Here is a 24023-nt window from a genome sequence, read left to right as displayed (position 1 = left end):
CGGTACCGTACCGGTACTCAACTGGGGCTGTAATAGAGAGAGGGCTAGGGGAGAGACGGGACCATAACTTGGTTTTATCCCATGCGTATTGCGTACATCAGATAACAGGTAACATTTATTTTGAATTGATGATTAAAGTTGAATGGTGATTTTATTTTAGGTTGATAGCTTTAATTCTAAGGTAAACACGAGGAATCTCTCACTTGTTCTGTCTGAACCGCCCACTCATCCACGATGCCTTTACCCTGGCATGACTCTGACTGAGCAGCGAGTGAGGGAGTGAGAGTTGCATGCATGCATGCCCCGATCCACCTGGCCAGCTCGGCCGAGACGCGTGGTGTGGTGCTAGCGGCTCCAGTGGGCCTACTCGCTGATTTTAATTGAAGGGGAGCTGCATATACTGACCGCTGTCTTGTCTTTTCGTTAATATTGGCCTGAAGAATCCTGTTTCATTCTCCTTTAAATTCATGTACAACCCACTTCCTTGTCTTTTCGTTAATATTGGCCTGAAGACAAGACACTATTTATTCGGCTTGAACCGCTTATGTATGACGTACCTTCGATTAATATAGATTATAGTAATGCTGTTTCGAAGAGCAATTTATACAAAAAATTATAGATAAGAATTATCATTTAACAACTAATAAAATCAAATACGTGATTAATAATCATTATTTTTAATCACGATTTTATTACTTATTAAATAATCATCTATAAATTAAATTTGTTCTTCGAAACTGTATTTTGTAACATCGTTAATCTAAGGTACGTCATACATATGAGTTACACTAGTAGTTACCCAGTTGTTGTGTATCCGGACGGGTTGTGTGTCCGGACGATCAATTTTAGAATGTAATTTGGAAAAATTTACAAGCGAAGTTTCATCAATTTTTAGTACAAAATGTTAGGAAATATTATAAAGAACAAAATCGATAATGATTACAAGTAATGAATTCATATTTTTAGTGTAATCCACACACAAAAAAGAAGGCTTCAAAAAGGTAAAGTGTCCGGACACCCGACCCCCCATCCTACAGTCGCAACAACTAAACTAACAAAACTATTTCATTTTCTCATTCCCCTATTTCACCAACTTAACACAGGGACATGTGGTTTATGCAACACTATACAATAGATCAAAGTCCTATTACCAATTTATTGCCGGATTGCCCAGATTGACTTGTAATGAATCCCTATTTTTAATTTTTGATGATAAATTGTTAGATATTGATTTCAGTAAAGGTCAAGTTACATCTATTTCATAACTGAATGTTGATGCATTTAATAGAATAAATCTTATCTTACTGTTCAAACAAGGACCTTGATGCCATCATGCCAGTGTATTCAATATCCCTTTACTGGTATATGTTTCAGGGATGAAATAGGGGGGCATTAAGTTTTGCCCATTCATAAAATGATCATTTATCATTGTTCTATCATTCAAATACTGTTTGGACTTTGGAGGGCAAAGTGCATTGATGCATTCTAGTATATGTACAATCTATTTGATATTTTTTATAATGGTGCTGCCACAAAATACCATTTTCAGTTGATTACCCTGCATTTCTGTGATTGCATTGTTGATCGGTGGGTGTGCCTATTCACTGGTCTGTTCTATAGATTTTTGTGTCCTGCAGAAACATGTACTTTGATATGGTGCTTTAGATATTAGTCAAATTGTAAAATAAGAACTTGACATTTCATTTTAACACTTTTTCTAATTTTTGTATCTTTGAAAACCTTTTAGGATTTTAGAATAGACTGACCTCCACTTTCCTTACCAATTATGAAGGTATTAGTAACAGGTGCATCGGGTCTGATGGGACGAGCGCTTATGAGGGAGTTTGAGAGGACGCCCTCTTGTGATGTTCTTGGTCTGGCATTCTCTCGTGCAAAGGGCGCCCTCAAGAAGGTGGATATAACCGATGAAGGAGAAGTCAGAAAGGTCATGCAAGAATTTCAGGTGAGGGAATCGGTTGCATTAAAATATTTTTTGAGGTTTCTAATAGTGCTGAGTCAAAACGTTTATCACCATTTAAATGATCGTTAAAAGTATAACCGTTTTGCGATTTTTTTTAAAAGCAGTTTTAGTATAACTAATTCAAAGTTGAAAGAAAATCTTTTGCTTTCCTCTTGATATTATTTTCTAAGTATTTTAATTTGGTTGTAAATTATTTGTGATTTACAACGAAATTAAAATAAGAAAATACTGATCCCTTCTTTCTTGAATCAGAAAGATGGAGTTCTAGTAATTTCAGTAGATATTCAGAGACAAGATCACAATTAATACAAGGTTTTAATCTTATAGGTATGAAAAAAATTAGAGATACATTTTTGCAGTCCAATGGGTAGTAAAAGGAACTTCGATATATTATCAAGAATATTCACCATACTCATAATTTTAGGCTCCTTTTATTGACTCAGAAAAAAAAAGATATTGAAATCAGATCTTTCAGAGCCATGAAAGAAGAAAATATTCTCATTTTACCAGTAGTTTACAACCAAATCAAAATATTATCAAGGGAATATTAATAATAGAAGAACATGTCCTGGCTGTATAGATACAACATTTTGAATTTTCAGTAAGTTTGGGAATTTTTTCCACTGATGATTCAACAAATCCATCAGTGTAAGAAACAAAGATTAATGCATTTCCAAATGGTTTATAGTCTAGTAGTTAAGGCCTGGTCCAACTGGTTGACGGACAGAAAATGTATTCATACTGGATACAGCCGACAAGCAAAATTTCGGGGTGGATTCATCCGTTTTCATCAGCTCGAGACAATGGACAAAATGGGCGAAGAATGAAATCACAGTGGATGGATGCTGGATGAATATAGAGTGTATGAAACACTTATGCACAGAGTACACAATGGATACATGCATGTAGCGTTTTCTAATGGATGGCAAAATTCTTTTCCATTTTACGTCCTCTTGCATCCATAAGTACAGTGGGACCAAGCTTTGATTCTTTTGCCAGGACAAATCATCAATTATTAATAATAATAATAATATAGGTATATTTTACCCAGGGAAGCCGCTTCAGTTCCGAAAACTGTTCTCCCAGCGGGCCCTGCTATTATTATTACCCCGGCTTTAGCTGGGCTGCCTAGGCGCTCAAAGCATTCAAGGAATTTCTTCCTATTCATTTCTTTCAATCCATCTATTCATCTGAATTCATCACTACTGAATTTTGAGTTTTCTATCTACATATGTAGGCTTTGATGATGATCCACAGTATTTATATTGCACCATATTTCTGATAGGCTTCTTTGTGCTGTGTAATGGGTCAACGATTCAATTTGATTCAGTTTGTGAATTTTGATTATGGAGAAAATGATCAGAGTGATTCTGAAAAGCTGTTTATATTGTCCTTAAGATTTTGATGTTGAATGTAAAGCAATGGAATTACCAAAATTATAACTCAGTTTTTTTGAAGTTCACATGCATTAACACACAGATTAGCATACATGGGACCACAACCAATTTGTCAGCCAGACAGTTTCAACTCATATTTCAGCTATTTTAGCATGAGGGCCTTTGAGGAGCAATCTTTATGCAGTGAATCAGTCTGTCTTAGCATTTATACTACATGTACATATAAAGATACAAATTTTATGGTTCACAATGACTTTTCAAACATTCCCACAACTTTTGTTTAAGTAGAAGTCAATATGTTTTGTGAATTAATTTAGTTGATTTGGGATTTTTATTGTTGTCTGACACACAGCCTGATGCTGTGGTGCATGCTGCTGTACAGAGAAGGCCTGATGTAGTAGAGAAAGATGAAGAAAAGGCTAAGAAAGTCAACTGCAGTGCTACAGAAACAGTTGCAAAGATTAGTGGTAGGTATACACTTAATCTAAATAAACTTATTTCTATTACTAATTTTAAAATATGGCATGATATCTTTGTATGGAAGATTTGTAAAAGTATATTCATCACGAGATAGTAAAAATAATCCAAAGCTAAGAGCACCAATTGTTAGCGGCTAGCCATTTTGGAGAGTTCACATATTTTTATTATTTCCTCAATTTCATCTGGTGTGGTGTGTACAAATGGAGATATGAAATGGAATCACATAATCAATATGGTGGTGGTTGTTTTTTTTTTTTACCTGATTGCTAAGAAAACATGAATATAAATAAGTAAGCAACCAGAGGACAAATGGTTTAACATCCTCTCCAAGGAACCTGACTAGTAATGAGAATAAATGCCTTAATTACCGAAAGCACTAGGGCACTATATGGGATCTGGGATTCTGGCCACCAGATTGTAAAACTATTGCTCTACTAAATTACATACCTCTTGAGCTAAATGGAATCGTAAATCCTTTTCTTTGTTTTGTTCGGATTTGTATTCAGCTGAGATGGGTAGCTACTTGATCTACATCAGCACTGACTATGTATTTGATGGCACCAAACCCCCTTACAAACCTTCAGATGCTACCAACCCTCTCAACAAATATGGACAACAAAAACTAGAAGGAGAGAAGATATCACAAGCACACAACCCAGGTGAGTTATCTCTTGAATCAGTATGTATGAATGTTTATTAAAGGTCAAGTCCACCCCAGAAACATGTTGATTTGAATAAATAGAGAAAAATCAACTAGCAAAACGCTGAAAATTTCATCAAAATCAGATGTAAAATAAGAAAGTTATGGCATTTTGAAGTTTCGCTTCATTTCACAAAACAGTTATATGCACATCTCGGTCGGTTTGCAAATGAGGAACTAATGACATCACTCTCTCACTATTTCTTTTGTATTTTAATATATGAAATATTTTTATTTTCTCGTCATTGTCATGTGAAATGAAGTTTCATTCCTCCCTGAACACGTGAAATTCCATTATTTTAACATTTTGTGCTTCAGGCAAGGAGGTCCTAATCGTCAAATTCATAAAAATTGAAATATTGTATAATTCAAACAATAAAAAACAAAAGAAATAGTGAGTGACAATCAGACATCATCGACTCTCTCATTTGGATGTAACTGGCTCGTTCATATAACTATTTTGTTAAAAATAAGCGAAACTTTGAAATATCATAACTTATTTTACATCCGATTTTGATGAAATTTTCAGCATTGTGCTTGTCTGATTTTTCTCTATTGATTCAAATCAACATTTTTCTGAGGTGGACTTGACCTTTAATGTATCTTTATTGTCTGTTATGATCCACTGCAGGCTTTATCAATGATGTAATCAGGGTCCCATCTTACAAAGAGTTGTGCTTGATCCAATCAACCTCAACTTTTTGTAAGACGGGGCTCCGATATGAATTACTGACTATAATTCATCACTACACCAAAAAGGTCTGATCAGGTAACATTGATAAAATCTGCAGTGGATATCCTTAAAAAAATGAGGTAAATGTTTTAATGTATTGAAAATGAAATATTTTCTACCAAAGCAGATGAACATTCATGGTCTTCTAATCTCCGTTAAAACTCCTTTTTGCAATACCAACTAACCTTACACCCTCTCCTTCAAGATTCTACTGGTCAGGTTGAATATAAGAAAAAGAAAGCAGTCAAACATACATGTAGGACTATGAGAAAGTACATCACAAGTGACATTATAATGAATGTATAACTTAGAAATGGATAGATTACCTGTCCTGTTGTGGATATGTGTCAGTCAGACAGAAGTCCAAAGTTTTAAATCTGGGCCACGTCTTACAAAGAGTTACGATTGACCCGATCAATTGCAATTATGGACGGCCAGCAACATCATCTATTATGCGTGTTTCTTCAAAATATTTTCTTGCTGTGAGGTCTATTCATGCATTCATTGTTTTTTAAATTCACTGCGCTTCTCTTTGCATAAATAGGACATTGTGCAAAGTTTTGTAGAAAAATTATGACTGATGGATTTCCATATATTTGAGATTGATCGGATCAATCGTAACTCTTTGTAAGACGGGGCCCTGGTTTTGTTTCTGTAGAGTGGGAGTGGGTTTATTGACCTTGACGCAAATGACCTTACATCTTCTCTTTATTTAACTTGATTCAGTGCATCATCCATGTGTCTCTCTTTTCCTATGCTACAATTGATTTAAAGGTAGACTTTTATAGTTGTGCTATGGGAAGTGTTTCAAAATAGAGTTACCAAAACAGTCAATGGGTCACTCAGGTGCATAAAAAGTAGCAATTTCTGGCAAGCGATTGCTTCAAGCACAATAGCTAGCCAAGCAAAAGTTCATGCCTTAGTAATTGCTTTATTTCATTCGCATAACCCTTTGAGCTTGAACCCTTTTCTTCTTTCAGAAAGCAATTACTAGCAGTTTAAAAAATAGCAATGTCACGCTGGTGCGAAAACGACTCACAGAAAAGGCAGGACTCGAACTGTAGGTGTGGCAGTGCAAATTACCGCTTCTTTCTTATAACATCTTTTCCTCAGACGTGTCAAATTAATTTTGATAAATTTATATATTTGGCATTTGGTTTACACTTATTAGGAAGAAAACATCCGGGAAAACATGTACATGTAGGCTAGGGTACACCCTGGATTCTCTCTCAGGTGCATAAACAAGATGAAAATACTTGAACGCCCTGATCAAGCAAACGCTCAAGCTGCTCTGACGTAGCTTGAACAGACCAAAGCAAGTGCATAAAGTGCACAAGCAAAACGTTTGCTTTATGCATACTGTTTTTAGCAATACCTTAACCGTCAAGGAAATGCTAGCAGTCAGTCAGCGATTGCTTGAGCAAACTTGCAAAAGCATTTGCTCGCTTATTTTTATGCATACGGAATCAAGCAAGAGCCAAGCAAAAGCCTAGTGAAAGCAATTGCTACTTTTTGACTATCTGACCCATTAATTCCCATCTCTTTGCTTATAGATTGTGCAGTTTTACGAGTACCAATCCTATACGGCCAGATTGAGACAGTAGAAGAGAGTGCTATCACTATTCTATACAATACGTTGATGAATCGAGAGAAGACTGACTCGATTGATGATTGCTGTACCCGATGTCCCACTCATGTTGATGATATTGCTGTGGTATGCAGGCAGATGTGTGAAAGATGGAAGACTGTAAGTATATCAGAATTGGTAGAAAAGCTTAGCTGGGGTAATATAGGAGCACTTTGAGCACCAAACAAGGTGGTATGTGTGCAATGCAGATGCCCTATGTATGTAACTGAAAATTGTTGATAATAGTTTTTTACCAAGCTCATATTTGTGAGACTTCAAATTCCTGGGGAAAATTACACAAAATATCAAGACTGTGATTTTAATGGAAATGTGCATTCTTAGCCAATTAGATGGAAGGTTTCGGCAGGTTGTAACAGTTGTCATTAAAAAAAAATCACTGACAGATCTTCTCATAAAGAGAATTACCGTTAACTTCAATTAATATCTAATAACATGTATGTCCATCCTTAATATTTCCCTTTTTCATCTGCCATACAGTTATTAGTTTTGTTGGTTAATGACTGCTTTGTATGTTCAATTTAAAATAATTTTAAAATTCAAATTTATTCCATTTATTTCTCTGTATATTCAGGATTCTAACAAAATTCATGTGATGTGAACATTTAAGCTTCTTAATGTTTTTGTATCTCTTTAGGATCCTCAGACATTGAATGGTGTGTTCCATTGGTGTGGATCTGAGTTCATGACTAAATACACCATGATAACCACCCTAGCTAATGCATTCAACCTTCCTCATGATCACCTTAAACCAAACCCAAACCAACCAACGGGGGGAACATTACGCCCCAAAGATTGTTCCATGGACCGGTCTAAACTGGAAGCTTTGGGTATCGGACAGACCACGCCCTTTAAGGAAGGAATACGAAAGGTGATGGAACCTTTTGTAACTAGTCAATGATAATGTTTGTTTCATGACTGGTGATAGCACAAAATCTGTAATGAGATATATTATTCACAATTTAAAAGATAAATCTAAAAGCCTGTGATTTGTGGCATGAATAAAGTGTTGTAGCATTTTCCAAAGCTGTCTGTCTTTCTCATCTTATATGTTGTGTTATATCTCTTAGTTATCACCTGAAATTGCATCTTCACATAATTCATATTTTGTGAAGATGCATTTTAGGTGATAAATAATAGATACTCAATGTGGGCATGCATGTGGTAAAGGAATGTTGTATGTGCATATTACCCATCATTTTATTATGTATTATTTAAACTGCAATTTGTATGCTCCTGAATTTATAATAATTATCCAGATGCACAGATCATGAAAATGTGAACTTGACTCATAACCATCATTGTGAGTGGGAAAATGAATGGATGCAAATGAGAAGCAGCTGCTTAAGGTCGTCTCAAACATTGTATCACAGATCTAGAGTTGCCAAATGACTTAACAGGTGCTGAATAAATTGTTATGTAGTGTTCTTTGATATCATCTGTTCATAGTAGGTTATATTTATTTAGTGGATGCACTATTTAAATTCATCTTATATTTTCTTTGTATGATTGATACACCATGGGCACTAACATGCACACTTCCTTCTTTTAAGGTTTGTCTTGTCAGTCCAAAGCTGATGGAAAGAAAACAAAATTGTCCTTGAAGGTCAAGTCCACCACACAAAAATGTTGATTTGAATAAAAAGAGAAAAGTCAAACAAGAATAATGCTGAGTATTTCATCAAAATCGGATGTAACTTAGAAACATATGACATTTTAAGTTTTCGCTTATTTTTCCCAAAACAGATGCGCAACTCAGTGGCATGCAAATGAGACAGTCGATGTACCTCACTCACCATTATGTTTTTTATTGTTTGAATTATAAAATATTTCATTTTTTACAGATTTAACAATAAGGACAACTTGACTGAACCGTATAGTATTGAAACAATGCCAATTCCACTTTTCAGGGAGGAATTAATCTTTGTTTCACATAATAAGGAGAAAATTAGAATATTTCATATAATAAAATACAAAAGAAATAGTGAGTGGATGACGTCATCAGTCTCCTCATTTGCACACCGACCATGATGTGCTTATAAGTGTTTTGTAAAATTAAGTGAATCTTCAAAATGTCATAACTTTCTTATTTTACATCCGATTTTAATGAAATTTTCAGTGTTATGCTTTTTGGTATTTTTCTCTTTTTATTCAAAGCAACTTTTTTGGGGGTAGACTTGTCCTCTAAGATTGTTAGAATGTGCATCAAACAAAGATTATGACAGCAATGACTTTGATAATCAAAAGGGAATTAAACATATATGTAAATTTTTATTTTTATTGCTTTTAAAAAAAATTGTGTATGTTCAATCAATGGAGAGTCTTGTATTACCTAAGGGGAGTTGTGTTCCAATCTATTTTGCATATGTTATTATATCCAGGCCAGTTATCCTACTACAGCAATGATGGCATATGTTTATGATCTTTTTATTTTTATGTTCAATATTTTTATGGCAATTATGAATGTATATTTTGCAAGATATTTCATAGTATGATCTTTTATAAACATATATCTTAAACTTCGATAAATTTTAGATCATGAATTTTCAACTCTTGATTTCTGAATCAGTCATTTAATGGCCAACCTAGGTCTATGCAGACCTCTACCAATTGTTATTTGGGAATTTGTATTATATGGAAGACAGTATTAAGATGTCAAATAAGGTAATGTTAATTTTAAGAATATTTATGGCAATCAAGTTAGTTATCTTATTGTGCAGGTTTGAAATAATAGTTTTTATTGCCTGAAATCTTTTCTGCCAGATCATATTTTTTGTTCCTGAAATGATATGTTCATTGAAGTAAGCAAAACATTGTCTGCTATTCATATCTAATTCTAACAAATTTTGGCAGGCAGTCATCACTGTACTGCAATAATGATATCATTGTTTACAATTACAGGTTACTTAAAATGTGCAAATGTATAATGCTTTCCAAACACAGTATTCACTTATTGTATTAATCTTTTGACACATCGTTGTTCCTGCTTAGTGTTATAGCACAGTCATTTCTGAGGTACATTATAAAAAACATCCTTTCACAGTTTGAGAGTTTCCAATTCTAATTAATAGCCAAGATTAGATTTTACTTTCAAAGTGGGGGTATGGTAGTGTTAAAAGCAGATGAAAATCTTAAATGCATATGTCAGTTAATGTGATTATGTCTTGAAACAAATGTCATGATACATTGGAGGAATTTTTGTCACTTTTGTATTTGAAATGGAAGTGAGATTTGATTTTATATCAAGAATCAGAGTTGATTTTATATCAAGAATTCTGATCTCTTGGTTTCAATTAAATCATGTTTTGGATGTAGGTTTTATTTTATCATAGAACTTCTGATATCTGGGATAATAAGTGTAAAGAAAGCAACTTAGATCGTCTCTAATCACTTTAATCATCTGTGGTGCAATTATGCATTAGATTACCATATATGTTTTATAAAGATAAGCATGCAGTTTTAATGTAATAAGATGATAGCAGTCCAGTTTTATCATGATATTGTGTGTACAATTCTTAAATACTCTATATCATATTTTATTTTCTTATATTTCTTTGCATGATTTAATGTCAAACCATATGATTTGGTTCCTACATATGATGTGTTTGCACCACTGATTTTATTTCCTGTTCTGGCTGTTCAAACTTTCACAATATGAACATGTGAGGGTCTAAGGATCAGGGATTTTGTCTTCCTTTTTCAATATGGCGGTGAGAGTTTACGATTGAAATATTAAAATAGGAATGATTATCACTTTTTACACAATATAATTGGTTTTAGTGATGTTTCTATAATTCTTTGGCTATTGGTTTATCACCTGACTACTGATGAAAAAAGATGTAAGTGGACTGATGGCAGAAGGTGTACCCCCCTCTCTTTCTCTGGGGTTAGTATAGTTCTAGACTCTATTTACTGAATTATTGTTTTCACCAACCTTATGCCCAACCCAGTCAGCACAGCCTCGAGAACCTTTACTTCAAGAAAAATAGAGGTTACTCAGTACAGGGAGTATACAGGTTCTCTGGGCTGGGGTTTCACGCTGCTTGGTATATTTACTCCCGGAATAAACAAAAGCCTCAAACTAGATTAAGGGGAGGGGTGTGTGATGAACATTGATAACTCATTTCATTGTGTTTCGCAACAACTGCTTAATGGAGATATTGCACATCTTAACTTAAATGATTTCTGTAAAGATTGATATTCAAACTTGATATGAGCCAGGATTTGTAATTTGTGAAAAAGAGGGATGAGTAAGAGAGTGGGTTATTTGAGAGAGAAAGGGAGTAATCATGAGTTAATTTGATATAATACAAGATATTAAGACAAAAGATTAGTGAGGGGACAGATAGAGAAATGAGGGGTGGGGACAAGAGAGGGGAAAAGGAAGAGATGGGGGTAGAGAGGAGTGTAGAACTAGGATGAAAGAGTGGAGGGACAAGGAAGTCACGGGGGGTGGGGGTTTAAAGAGGGAGAGAGAGAGAGGAGGGCAGAAGGGGGAAACAAGAGGGATGTCCAGAGCTAGTGGAGAGGGCCCGGGAGATGGTGGGCGATCTGGTGAAAGGTGAATACATGTATCTTCAGGTAAAAAATTGAAATAAAAAATCCAAGCCATATACTGTGATGCCTCGCATCCCGCAACCCCCTTTCCCATCCAAATAGAAAATGTGCAGGCTTCTACTACGAATCCCTCGGTAGAGTTAGATAAGTACCGAACCATGCAGATCCAAACGATACGTCAAAAACCCATGCACGTTCCAATACTCGAATCTTGACATTGCTTATATGTTTGATCGTATTTTAGCCTTTGGTTTCCCCGATATACTCCTCTAGATTTAAATAATGAGAAACCAACAACCTCGAATATAATTGCTCTGTACAAAGATCGAAGGAGGCAAAATGATTGTAAGCTAGGGGCTTGATTTTGTTTACATCGCGCTATAAAATCTGTATTTGCAAGCGGGATAGTCCAAATAAATAAATGTTATTTATTTAGTTGTGGAGTAAAGTCATATTAGTAAGTTTTTATATTCAACAAATTTTGACTACAAATCATAATGGAGATAAATCAGCACAGGCCAGTTCACTTTACACTGAGTCAAATATAGGCCGACAGTTGTGCTCAAACCCGCAACAAATAGCTCCGCAAATAGCACTCCTTCATGCTGAGTGTTGAATGGAGACAACAACACTACAATGTTTTGCGAGCCCAGAGAAACAAACTTTATTGAATGTAATATTTTATCAACTGACTTCACAATTAAATATCTAAATTACGGCAAAACTTGAACCCTTCAAATATGTTCATTTTCTGACGGGTTCATACTTTTTAGCACCACTGCATGTAGGATTGTATTCCCAAAATAAACTGCTATCATAAAAGCTCAGTCTGCCATAGGGAAACAATACATTCATGGTAACCTTCCTCATGAACTTTGATGCATATATAGTAATGAAACCTCAGTACAAAAATAGTACGAGAATTATACCAACGTAATACTAGCGTACCCAGTTGGAAGGGGTGACCAAATTGCTTGCTATTTGTTAATTATTTTTGAATATTTATTTTCATTAATCTATTTATTCATTTATTTGTTTTTTATTCATTTATTTTGTTTATTTTTTTCATTTATTTTTTTTCATTTATTTTTTCATTCATTTATTTATATATTTTTATTTATTTATTTATTTATCTATTTATTATTTATTTAGTTAGTTATTCATTCATTTATTTATTTATATATTTATGTATTCACTTTGATGACCCCAAGTTTGCCCTTCCAGGTACGCCACTACATGATAGGTCAAAATATGACCCGCTTCCCTACCGGTTTCACATTGTATCCATCTATTGAGTTCGGTTGCACATAATGCTCTCACAAAAAGACTGAACTTAACATACACGTCCGTCAATACTACAGACTGCATGCAGTTAAAATGGGAATGTTATTAGGATTAAACGCCCTTCGAAATGGTCTTCGCTCGTCATATAAACTCGGAGCGTTGTCTTCGATAAAATGCCACCGTCATATCATGTAAGTTATTAGCTCTAATATTTAATGTGTCATCATATAATCTCAGAAACTTTGCTTTTAAATTGCAATTGCCAAACCCCAAAACCAATTTTTGTAAGAACAGTACTATTTACATTGCACCCATTTAATCAATCAGCTACCGGAATCTTTTAGAGCAAGGTCTACACTATCACAGTCTAAAAAAATATTTTCATTCTTGAATTATGATTTATTTTATTTTTTGTTCTCTCAATATATCTTGATATAATCTATTTTTGTGGTTGATTAATTATTTACTTATATCTTTTGTTTGAGTTATGTTATTCATGTTAAACTAAAATTATTGTATTGATGTGTATATACGGACTTGCTGAAAACAGCCAGACGGCAGATAACAGGGTTTTTTTTTATCCCGTATTGAAATAAGTAACACAAACAAAAAACAAATGTTTGAGTAGAATAAGGAACACTTAATTTTGTTCTTTTAATCGCATTGAAGTATTTATTAATGGGTGGATAGGACATACACACACACAAATATAGATATGTACAATAAACCCAGAATAGGATTCAGGTATTATCATTTAAAAAGGAAAGAATGAAGAGAGTTTTCAATGCATTAAAATAAAACAATATAAAAGGGGAGATAATTATTGTCATTATAATCGATTTCATCATGTTTAAACAATGCTCAACACTGTGTACATTTTCAGACCGAGTCAAACGACGTCTAAAGTTGGGTCAAGTCGATGTAAGTATACGATCAGCTACGCCCATGGTCATGACTTTGACCAGAAGACAAGTTTTCCTCTCATACCTAACACAATTGGTCAATTACTGGACATAGCAACTGAGAAATCACCCGATCATGAGTACGTCATCTTTCCCGATCACCGATTGACCTACTACCAATTTAGACAACAGGTTGATATTCCTATTTTACTTATTTATACTTATCTCCAGGATTTTTTTTTCAATGAAATCTTGTTTTTTATGTTCTAATAATCAAAACGGGACACATTGATTTGAAAATGTGATTCAGAAAAGCAATTGGAGTGGTCCTAATTAGATAATGAACTTTTGATGTCATTTGTATAATGTTTAATAATATACAACCATATACGAGAAGGTAATATTTGATTAGTAAAACACCTGAACCTTACCTTGTAAACAAATATTATCTATTATATACATACTGTGATATTGTCTTATGGTAAAGTTAAGACTGTTGAAAGCTGCAAGTAAAATACGATATTTTACATGTTAACATGTGCGTATTACAGCATTCGCTTTGTTTGGGACCCCACAGGCTAGAGTAACCATTTCAAATGATAACTCATCAAATTGTTAGTTTGACATGGATTTGTTACTTCTTTGGGATTTTTGTTCCTCGACCAAGGTACATGTAATAGTTAACGAAGAAAACACGATTATGACGATGCAATAAAAGTAATGATTCGATGAGGAAGACGGTGGTGATATTGATGATGATGACCATGGTGATGATGGTGATGACAACGATGATGATGGTAATGATAATGACGGTGATGATGATGACGATGATGGTGATGACGGTGATGACAATGATGACGGTGATTAAAATTATGGTGATGATGATGTTGATGACGGTGATGATGATGATGAAAATAACGACGATGGTGATGATAGCGATGACGATGACGACGGTGATGAGAATAATGATAATGACGATGATGGTGATGAAGGCGATGACGATGGTGATAAAGGTGAAGTTGGCAATGATGTTGACGTGGTGGTGTTGGTGTTGGCAATGAATTCGATGAGGACGATATGATGACAACGATTGATGGTGATGACGATGAGGTGGAGGCGGCGTGGGAGGATTGAGAGTGGCAATCGTGACATCTTGTTTGGTAGGCGTTTCACAAAAATATGGGCTAAATAACATCTCTTGGCTCTCACAATTTATTAAATATTATTAACTGAATAGCATGTTGAAGGAAGGGAGATGCAAACTGGTGACTTACCTTAATCAGTAACGTACCAAACTCTCTCTAAATAAACTTTTATGAGATTTTAAGCACCATCTTCACTGTTTAACTTTGTGTCGTAAGGTTGATCGTCTATCAGCTGGTCTACTCTCTCTTGGTGTCAATCGAGGTGATCGTGTTGGTATCTGGGGACCAAATACTCTAGAATGGGTCTTAACCATGTTTGCTACCATACGAATAGGCGCCATCTTGGTTAACCTCAATCCTGCTTACCAAGCCAAAGATATAGAATATGCTCTGAGAAAGGTAAATAATTATATTATACGTAGATGATCGAGGTCTATCCAAATTCTGACTAGTCTCTAATCCCCTATTCAGTTGTAACAGGCGTTTTGAAATGTTTATCATAGCTTCCTAGATGAAAAAAAACAAAAAAAAAACATAAACCAGAAACATGATATTACCAAAATACAACTTGCGTTCATTAATATTCATAATAACCAAAGTAATAAAAAATAGATTCAGGTTTACCATAAAATGATCGTCATGGCATGATATTTCGGATTGATATGAGTTTAGATCTTACTTCACTACTTTCTTCCAGTCATATGCATCTGATCATTCTAATCTTAAATAATTCTCTTTGCCGGTGAGGAGCAAACCAACAACAAAATAAGATTGGTTTATCTTTATAAGATGGGACTTTCATTTCTACCGTGGTTAATACAGGTTGGCGTCAAAGTTCTGGTAGCAGCACGTCCATTCAAGATACAGAACTACTATAACATATTAAATGAGGTATGTCCTGAACTTGAGACATCATCACCGGGTACTCTGAAGAGTAAAAGGTAAGAAAACTTTAATGATATATAATACCTTATATATCAGAATGTTTTTGTAGTGTTACTGTTTAGTTTTGTTTTCAATAAAACAATGTTGAAATTTGCAAATTTGTATTATTCATTACTTCTTTGTCCTTGTGAATCTATCCTCACTACACCTTTCTCCCCCTTTTCTCTCCTTTTCTCTCCCTTCTTGCTCTCTCTCGTCCCCCCTCTCTCTAATATCCCCTCTATTTTTTATACTCATGACTGATGACAGGAAAACATTTTCTAAAATAATCAAGCATTGAATTAGAAATATCATTCGTGGCTGTCTATTATCCAATTTCCCCTGTAAGATTACCATCTACAATAAACGTTCGATTTAACATTTTGTTCGATTTCTTTGATCGCCTTTCACACTTAGACTGCCTGATTTGAAATCCATTATCATGATGGGTGAAGAACCTCATCCGGGTACCTTCTTATTCGGTGACGTCATGGATATGGGTGGGAGTGAAGAGCATGACGTCATAGATCGGTGCAGAAAGAGTCTCCAGTTTGATGACGTAGCCAATATCCAGTTTACATCGGTAACATTAAAACTCTGAAACTTTATGCTACAGTTACACAAAACGGTCAACGTCATTGATAATAAGGTACTAGCTTTGATCGGTCTGGAGTCGGTTTCATGACTGTGACAGTGGCATTACACTAACAGGGTGCCTGATTGTGATTGCGTCACTTCTCCTCATATGCTTATCGTTATGGGCCTAAATTTGTTGCAAAATATGTCATTAATGGTAATCAGGGGTTTTCATGACTTTATGTCATAAAGTCCTCTCCTGCACAAGTTGAGCTCGTGAATACTAGCATGGTATGGCTAACCTGATTTCTCTGTCTGTATTAAGCAATACATGTACCTTGGTTTTTTTTCTTATGTGATGTTTTGAAATTCCTGAGGAGTTTGATTCGTTGTTTTCCTCAATCTCAGGGTACGACTGGTGATCCTAAAGCAACAAGCCTGACTCATTTTCACATCGTCAATAATATGACTATTCATTGCGGTCTTTTTCCAGCCCACAAGCCTCAGGTAAGTCTGACTGTTCCAAGTAAAAAAAAAAGATAGTGCCTCTAGCGCAATCCCGTGGCTTGATTATAAAACTACGCTTCGAAACACAACAATAATCATTTGTAAGGCAGGCTTACTGTTATTTATAAGCACACATTCGTCGTATGTCATGGCTGTGGAAATAAGATTTGTTTTATGCCCCCGAAATTAAACATGTGGATTGAATCTCGTGTTTAACGATGATGAATTCTGGAAAAAAATCGAAATGAAATCAATTATTGTACCACCATTTCGTTTTGAAACTTGCAGTATGGACAATGTACTCATTTACATTTTACTATTGCATTAATCTTTAATCGTTTCTCTTTCCTTATTCAGAGTATTTGTGTACCGACTCCATTATTTCATGCCTTTGGGATGTTTGTTGGTATAATCGGCGTTCTCACGCCGTGTAAGCTCGTGTATCCATCTCCAGGCTTCGATGCCCTTGCTTGAAATGGGACTTGAAAGCGATGCACGATGAAAGGTAAATGTAATTTGTTTCATAGGAACACCCTCTCCCCTCTGTCTGTGATCGTTTCGTCACCCCACTGTTAAAATCCCGCCACCCTCTCTCCTATATCTGTGAACGATTCGTCACTCTACTCTTATAATCTAGTCACCCTCTCCCCTGTATTTGTGATCTTTTCGTCACCCTACTGTTATAACTTCGTCACCCTCTCCCCTGTATCTGTGATCGTTTCGTCACCCTACTGTTATAATCTCGCCACCCTCTCCCCTGTATCTGTGATCGTTTCGTCACCCTACTGTTATAATCTCGTCACCCTCTCCCCTGTATCTGTGATCGTTTCGTCACCCTACTGTTATAATCTCGTCACCCTCTCCCCTGTATCTGTGATCGTTTCGTCACCCTACTGTTATAATCTCGTCACCCTCTCCCCTGTATCTGTGATCGATTCGTCACTCTGCTCTTATAATCTCGTCACCCTCTCCCCTGTATCTGTGATCGTTTCGTCACCCTACTGTTATAATCTCGTCACCCTCTCCCCTGTATCTGTGATCGTTTCGTCACCCTTTTGTTATAATCTCGTCACCCTCTCCCCTGTATTTGTGATCGTTTCGTCACCCTACTGTTATAATCTCGTCACCCTCTCCCCTGTATCTGTGATCGTTTCGTCACCCTTTTGTTATAATCTCGTCACCCTCTCCCCTGTATCTGTGATCGTTTCGTCACCCTTTTGTTATAATCTCGTCACCCTCTCCCCTGTATTTGTGATCGTTTCGTCACCCTACTGTTATAATCTCGACACCCTCTGCCCTGTATCTGTCATCGTTTCGTCACCCTACTGTTATAATCTCGTCACCCTCTCCCCTGTATCTGTGATCGTTTCGTCACCCTTTTGTTATAATCTCGTCACCCTCTCCCCTGTATCTGTGATCGTTTCGTCACCCTACTGTTATAATCTCGTCACCCTCTGCCCTGTATCTGTCATCGTTTCGTCACCCTACTGTTATAATCTCGTCACCCTCTCCCCTGTATTTGTGATCGTTTTGTCACGCTACTATTATATTCTCGTCACCCCAATACATGCAATAACATGTATAGAGATCTACTCGAGGTGATAAAATGAAATCATGTGGAGCCGACGGGTACAAGGGTATCCACCCAATCCCAGTTAGATAACTGTAATAAATGTAAATATACGACCGAATCAATTTCATCTCGATCATGGTTTTGATTACGTCCAGTTTTTCTTTTAATTGTCTTAGGTGCACAAGGTGGTACGGAATCCCTACAATGTTAATTGATATGCTTCATCATCCCGATCACACGACCTTTGACCTCAGTGAGTGGGAATCTATTATTACTGGTGGAGGCTACGTGCCATCGGAAGTGGTTCGTCAACTGCGAAGTGCCGTCCCATCTCTCAAAGATACCATTGTATGTCAAATAAGTAAAGAAATAAGCACATAAGTAAAAAAAAAAAAGTTAGAAGTTCTGGATCATAATGTTAAAGTTACGAGTGGGTTAATATCCAAACATGACGAGCTAAGGTGTTCTTGAAAGTTTCATAGGGTAGGGGGCTGGAGTTAACGAAGAAGCAATGCTATACGAGCTGGATACTGTAAAACTATGTTGTTATCTGAGTATACTGTATGCCTACCATACCTACAGCAAAAGTACCATATGCCCATCAACTCGGGTCCCGGCCAGCAGACAATCAGTATGGCTAATTACCATTTTGGCATTTTCATAACGCGCTTTCTCTATAATGTTATATATTTTGCGTGTGAATATTCCATTTTTTACTTTCTATATTTCTTTCAGATTGTATATGGAATGACTGAGATGGGTGGATTGATAACTTGTGGTCGAACCAATGATCCTGATGATGTGAGATACTCAACAGTTGGACGTCCATACCCCTGGTGTGAGGTAATACTAACACCAATTAATATAGGAGGGTAACGCTGCCTGGCTTTGCACCTCTTCATTTGGGTTTTTGATCCCTTATTATTATACTATCGTCGAACTAATACTAGAATGTTGAGATTCAATTAAACACTGGCGTACAGATAAGGGCTTTGGATCGTGCCCCAATAAGTTTCACCACCAAGATAAAAAAGGGGAAAAGAAAGAAAGGGAAAGAATGAAATATTTTTTTCTGAATATTATGTCAATATCTATCCCAAATTAGGTTTTTGTATTAATAAGGTCTGGATCATGCAGATTGATTAAGCATTGCTTTTTTATGCAAGTTCCCTCATTTTAAATTGTCTTGAGTTCAAATCGCTGTATCATCTAATTTTGATGAATGATGCAAAATCTGATTTATGTATCCTTTTAATCTTCTGATGTTATGTTTTTTGTATTATGTTTATTTCTGAAATATATAAAATGAAGTCAAATTCAAATTCAAATACGTTTGCTTGCTCGCTTCGCTCTCGCATCTTTTAGAACTTCTGCCCCATCATAATTTTGCTCTCTCAATTTTGTTCTAGCTCATTGCGCTATTGGTGCTCAGTAAGGGAATATCTGTGTCAGTAATGAGTTGATACGATTTGATATTTTGAAAGAAAGAGGAACAGTTCCGAAAGCAAAAACTGAAATAACATGAAATAACATGATGATCCTGTATTTTATGTAGATAAAGATAGTTGATCCATCAACTGGTGAGATCGTTCCTATCGGAGAGCCGGGTGAGCTATGCGGTAGATCACCCAGTAATATGTCAGGATATTGGGAAGACGACAGAAGGACGAAAGAAACAATCGATCCCTCTAGATGGCTTCATTCTGGGTGAGTGTTTTAAACTCCTATAAAAGCATTAAAGTTGATAACCAGCAGTATTGTTATTTTCCTATATGAAAAGAGAACCCCAAGACGAAAAATACAGATCTTTCAAAAGAAAACATTAAAACAGTACACAAATTAGAATTTCACCGAATTCGCTTATTATAGGATAACGAAATAATTGAAGTTTAAAGTTATATATATTGTTGTCCTCATTTTCCCTTTTCTTATCTTCTTATATTTGTTGTTTCATACATTTGTATAACACTATCTGCCTTGTAAAGTTGTACTAGTGGTGATCTTACACATTACATCAGTTTAAAAGAAATACCAATTTTACATTCATGGAATTGACAATAATGTGAAAATTTGTAATTTCACGTAATAAAATACAAAGTGGCATCATCAGCTCAGTTTGAGAATTGACATTAACACGCTCATATAATGACATGCATAGAATCGTCTTTAAATGCATAATTCTGTTGTTTTCATAAGATTTTATTTAAAAAAATATTTAAAATAAGATTATCTTCAGATTAGAGTACCGTTTATGAAGAAAACTAAAGAAAATGAAATAAATAAGGAATCCCATCCCACTTATTATGTTCCCATGTCATGTCATTTTGTATTTCTAGTGATCTTGCTAAAATGAACGAAGATGGTTACATCAGTATAGTGGGTCGTATCAAAGACATGATCAATAGAGGAGGAGAAAACATATTTGCTGTTCATATTGAAGATCACCTTCACAAACACCCTAAAGTTGAAGACGTTCAGGTAATGCCAAAGTTTGCTGCATACGTTTTCCTCAATATTTTCGTCTTTACCTACTTGTTTTCCTCAAGAACAATTAATAATTTAATTCAGTATTATTTCAAAACTTACAAAGTTTCATGAGAATAATGAATATCTCTCGATGTATTGGTTTTAATTCAAAGTAAGGCGGATTAAGGCTACATGAATGACCTATCAGATACATTCAATAATTACTCTTGGAAGCATATGATATGCATAAATAAATAAGCCAATTCACATTTAGCGCATGATCAACTTTTCTCAAATGAACTTTGCGATCTTTCATTAGGATGAGCACTAACATTTTTCGATAAAGATGTTGCGTAAGCTTTCCCGCAAAGCGGTGACTAGAATAGTACGTCATGGGTAAAGTTTTGAAATCTGTTTGTTTTATTGTCTGCTTTTGGCACATTTGATTATTGTTTGGGCTTCTTTCAAATACCATTGATTGTGAAGACTTTGTTACTCTTCAGCTTGGATGTGATGAAAAAATATTTTAAAAGGAATACATAAATAACCATTAAATCACAAATGCCTATGTCAGTGAATTTGAAAACACCTTTATGATTTTGTCTTAAGTGACCTATTACTGCTGGTGTGCACTTTAGGATTACACATCTCGCAGTGTGGTTCAACCGGCAACCCAGATTAGAATAAGACACACCAAATATTGTTTAATTTTCATTTCATAAAATACGAGAATTTACGAGATATTCATTTGACGACACAATCCCCCCTTTTTTATCTCTCTTCTTCATACAGGTCGTTGGAGTACCAGATAAGAGATTAATGGAAGAGGTGTGCGCATGCGTTAAACTGAAAGCTGGTGTCACGTGCACTGAAGATGAGATAAGAGATTTTTGCAAAGGACAGGTTTGTGATTTTATAGTATATATCATTATCAAAATCCTAGCATGTTTTTTTTTTCTTCAATCCGATTCATGATTGCTGATCATGTAAATCCTTTTTTGAAGAGGAAGTAAGATATTTCTTTTTGCTATGTTGATATTTACAATGTATTAGTATTTATATCAAAACGTCAACTGTTTCAATGTTTTTAATGACAGTATGGTTACTTACATGACAATTCCTCACTATGAAAAAAGACTTTGTCTTGCTTGCATTTGTCTTAGGGGTTCTAGGGTTTTATTGGTACACTCTCAATCGATATTTATGTCTTGTTTTCTCTTTTTTAATTCTTGTATTTATTTGTATTTTTTCAGTTGGCCCATTATGAGGTACCTCGCTATGTAGAATTCGTATCCAGCTTCCCATTGACCACTTCAAACAAAGTCCAGAAATTTAAACTCCGAGAAGAAATGGCAAAGAGACTCAAGTTAGACGACATTGACACGTTCCAGAATTAACGAAGGGGTTGTTTGAACTTTTTTAAAACAATCCTCTTCTGCACTCAGGCAGTGGAATAGCTCCCTCCTCTTCTAAAATCGTCTACAACATTAGATGAATTAAAAAAAATGAAGGCGTTTTCTATTCTAATATCCTCACTATAAACTTGACATAGGGCCTTTTGACATGTAAATCTTGAATCATTATTGTAATGATGATCGTTATTGTAATCGTGATTGTATTTAGCGTTCGTGTGTGTGTATTTTGAGTTTTTGATAGACGTGTATCAATCAGGTATGATTATTTACGTCTGGACCGACCTTTAACGTCACCATCCGAAAGACGTGATCATGGCTCGAACCTCGAACCTCTGCATCAATTTGTGACTTCCCCACAGCTTGGATTACAGGCGCACGCCACAACGCCCAGTTTATGATTCTAATCATGTTCTAGTTTGGTTTCACACGTGCTAAATAATCGTCATTAGCCTTATTTTTCACTTTTTTTAACACTACCAAAGGAGAGGGGGGGACCCCTACTTTAAGACCCCTCCCCAGGACGTCAATCAATTCCATGTACATGGAAGTACCCCCCCCCCCTTCTCCCAAATATCACACTGCCTACGGTCCTATTTTTTGTGATTTTACTAGCAAGAAGAAAGAAATAACTATTTGCAAGCAGTCTGAAATATACTCTCTCTGTAATGATTCAAATGTGGATAGATGGTCACATGAGCGGTTCATTTCCCTTTTCTACGTCGTGTATCCTATTTTGTATATTTGTTATGGTTTATTATTTTGGAAATAATTCATTTCATTTAATAACAATGTGATTATCCAAACAACCCCCCAACATATCTAAGGGTATTATTCAGCAGTTACCAGTATTATTTTGTTAATCTAATATTATTGCATTTATTCATATTGATTTTATTTTTGTGTGGAATGGAATGACTTAGAGCGGAGTTTAATTGGAATTGGTTTCAAATTGAATTGAACTGATTTGATTTGGGATTTACTTGAACGGAATTGGGATTTGGGAAGGACATCCCCAAACTAATATACTTACTATTACTTAGAGATAATTCCACGTTTCAATATATATATTTTTTGTGTAATGTACATACCAGTCATATTTTTGTACGCTGTTATATTGGTTTCAATCTCAGTACTCTGCAAAGTGTATATATTAAAACAAACGTTTTATTGAGGTGAAGAGGTATTTCGTTTTGGAAAAAAAATCTTTTATAAAAATATGATTAACTTGATAAATGAATGTCTCACTTAACTCGTCTCTTTGATGAATAAGAATCATGCAGAGGAAAATTGCGTTCTTCATCCATGGTAATTCTATGAGAAGAGATTTGTATATAGACTCTCAGGCCTCTCTACTCTATTGGTTTATGATATGTATACAATGCATACTTGTAGTTATTACAATGTACAATTTTGTGACCAGGCGTTGTCGATTGTACTCAATAGCATTTTATATACTACTGTAAACAACGTTGCATGTTTATTAATCAATAAAACGCCCTACTGTGTGGTAAAATGAAAAACAAATACATTAGAAGTATATTTTTGCAGGCATGCATTACATTATTGTTATACTTATCATGATTATTGTTAATTTGTTTGAGTGTGTTGGATGCCTATAAGAGCGATATAAAATTCGCTTTCCTGAAATCGACAGCAGCTTCAAACAAAACCAAATAGGTAACTTGATAATGTTTCAACGAAGGAATCTAAATGAACACATAAAAGATCTATCGGTGGC

At 35.3% G+C, this 24023-nt stretch overlaps 1 protein-coding gene and 1 pseudogene across 1 annotated transcript; both read left to right on the top strand.

Moving 5' to 3' along the window:
* On the top strand, window positions 1-7894 carry LOC121408780 (methionine adenosyltransferase 2 subunit beta-like). The gene is made up of 6 exons (XM_041600415.1): window positions 1-108; window positions 1748-1963; window positions 3731-3845; window positions 4365-4517; window positions 6845-7038; window positions 7574-7894. Exons 2-6 carry the CDS (start codon window positions 1787-1789, stop codon window positions 7835-7837), a joined length of 903 nt encoding a protein of 300 aa, XP_041456349.1. The 5' UTR covers window positions 1-108; window positions 1748-1786; the 3' UTR covers window positions 7838-7894.
* A 4976-nt stretch (window positions 7895-12870) lies between these two features.
* Window positions 12871-22535, top strand: LOC121429725 (annotated as a pseudogene).
* The last annotated feature ends 1488 nt before the right edge of the window (window positions 22536-24023 follow it).

This window comes from Lytechinus variegatus, chromosome 1 (genome assembly GCF_018143015.1).
Source record: "Lytechinus variegatus isolate NC3 chromosome 1, Lvar_3.0, whole genome shotgun sequence".
NCBI lineage: Eukaryota > Metazoa > Echinodermata > Echinoidea > Temnopleuroida > Toxopneustidae > Lytechinus > Lytechinus variegatus.
Note: the sequence above shows the minus strand (reverse complement) of the source record. Positions and strands in the feature narration are given on the sequence as shown.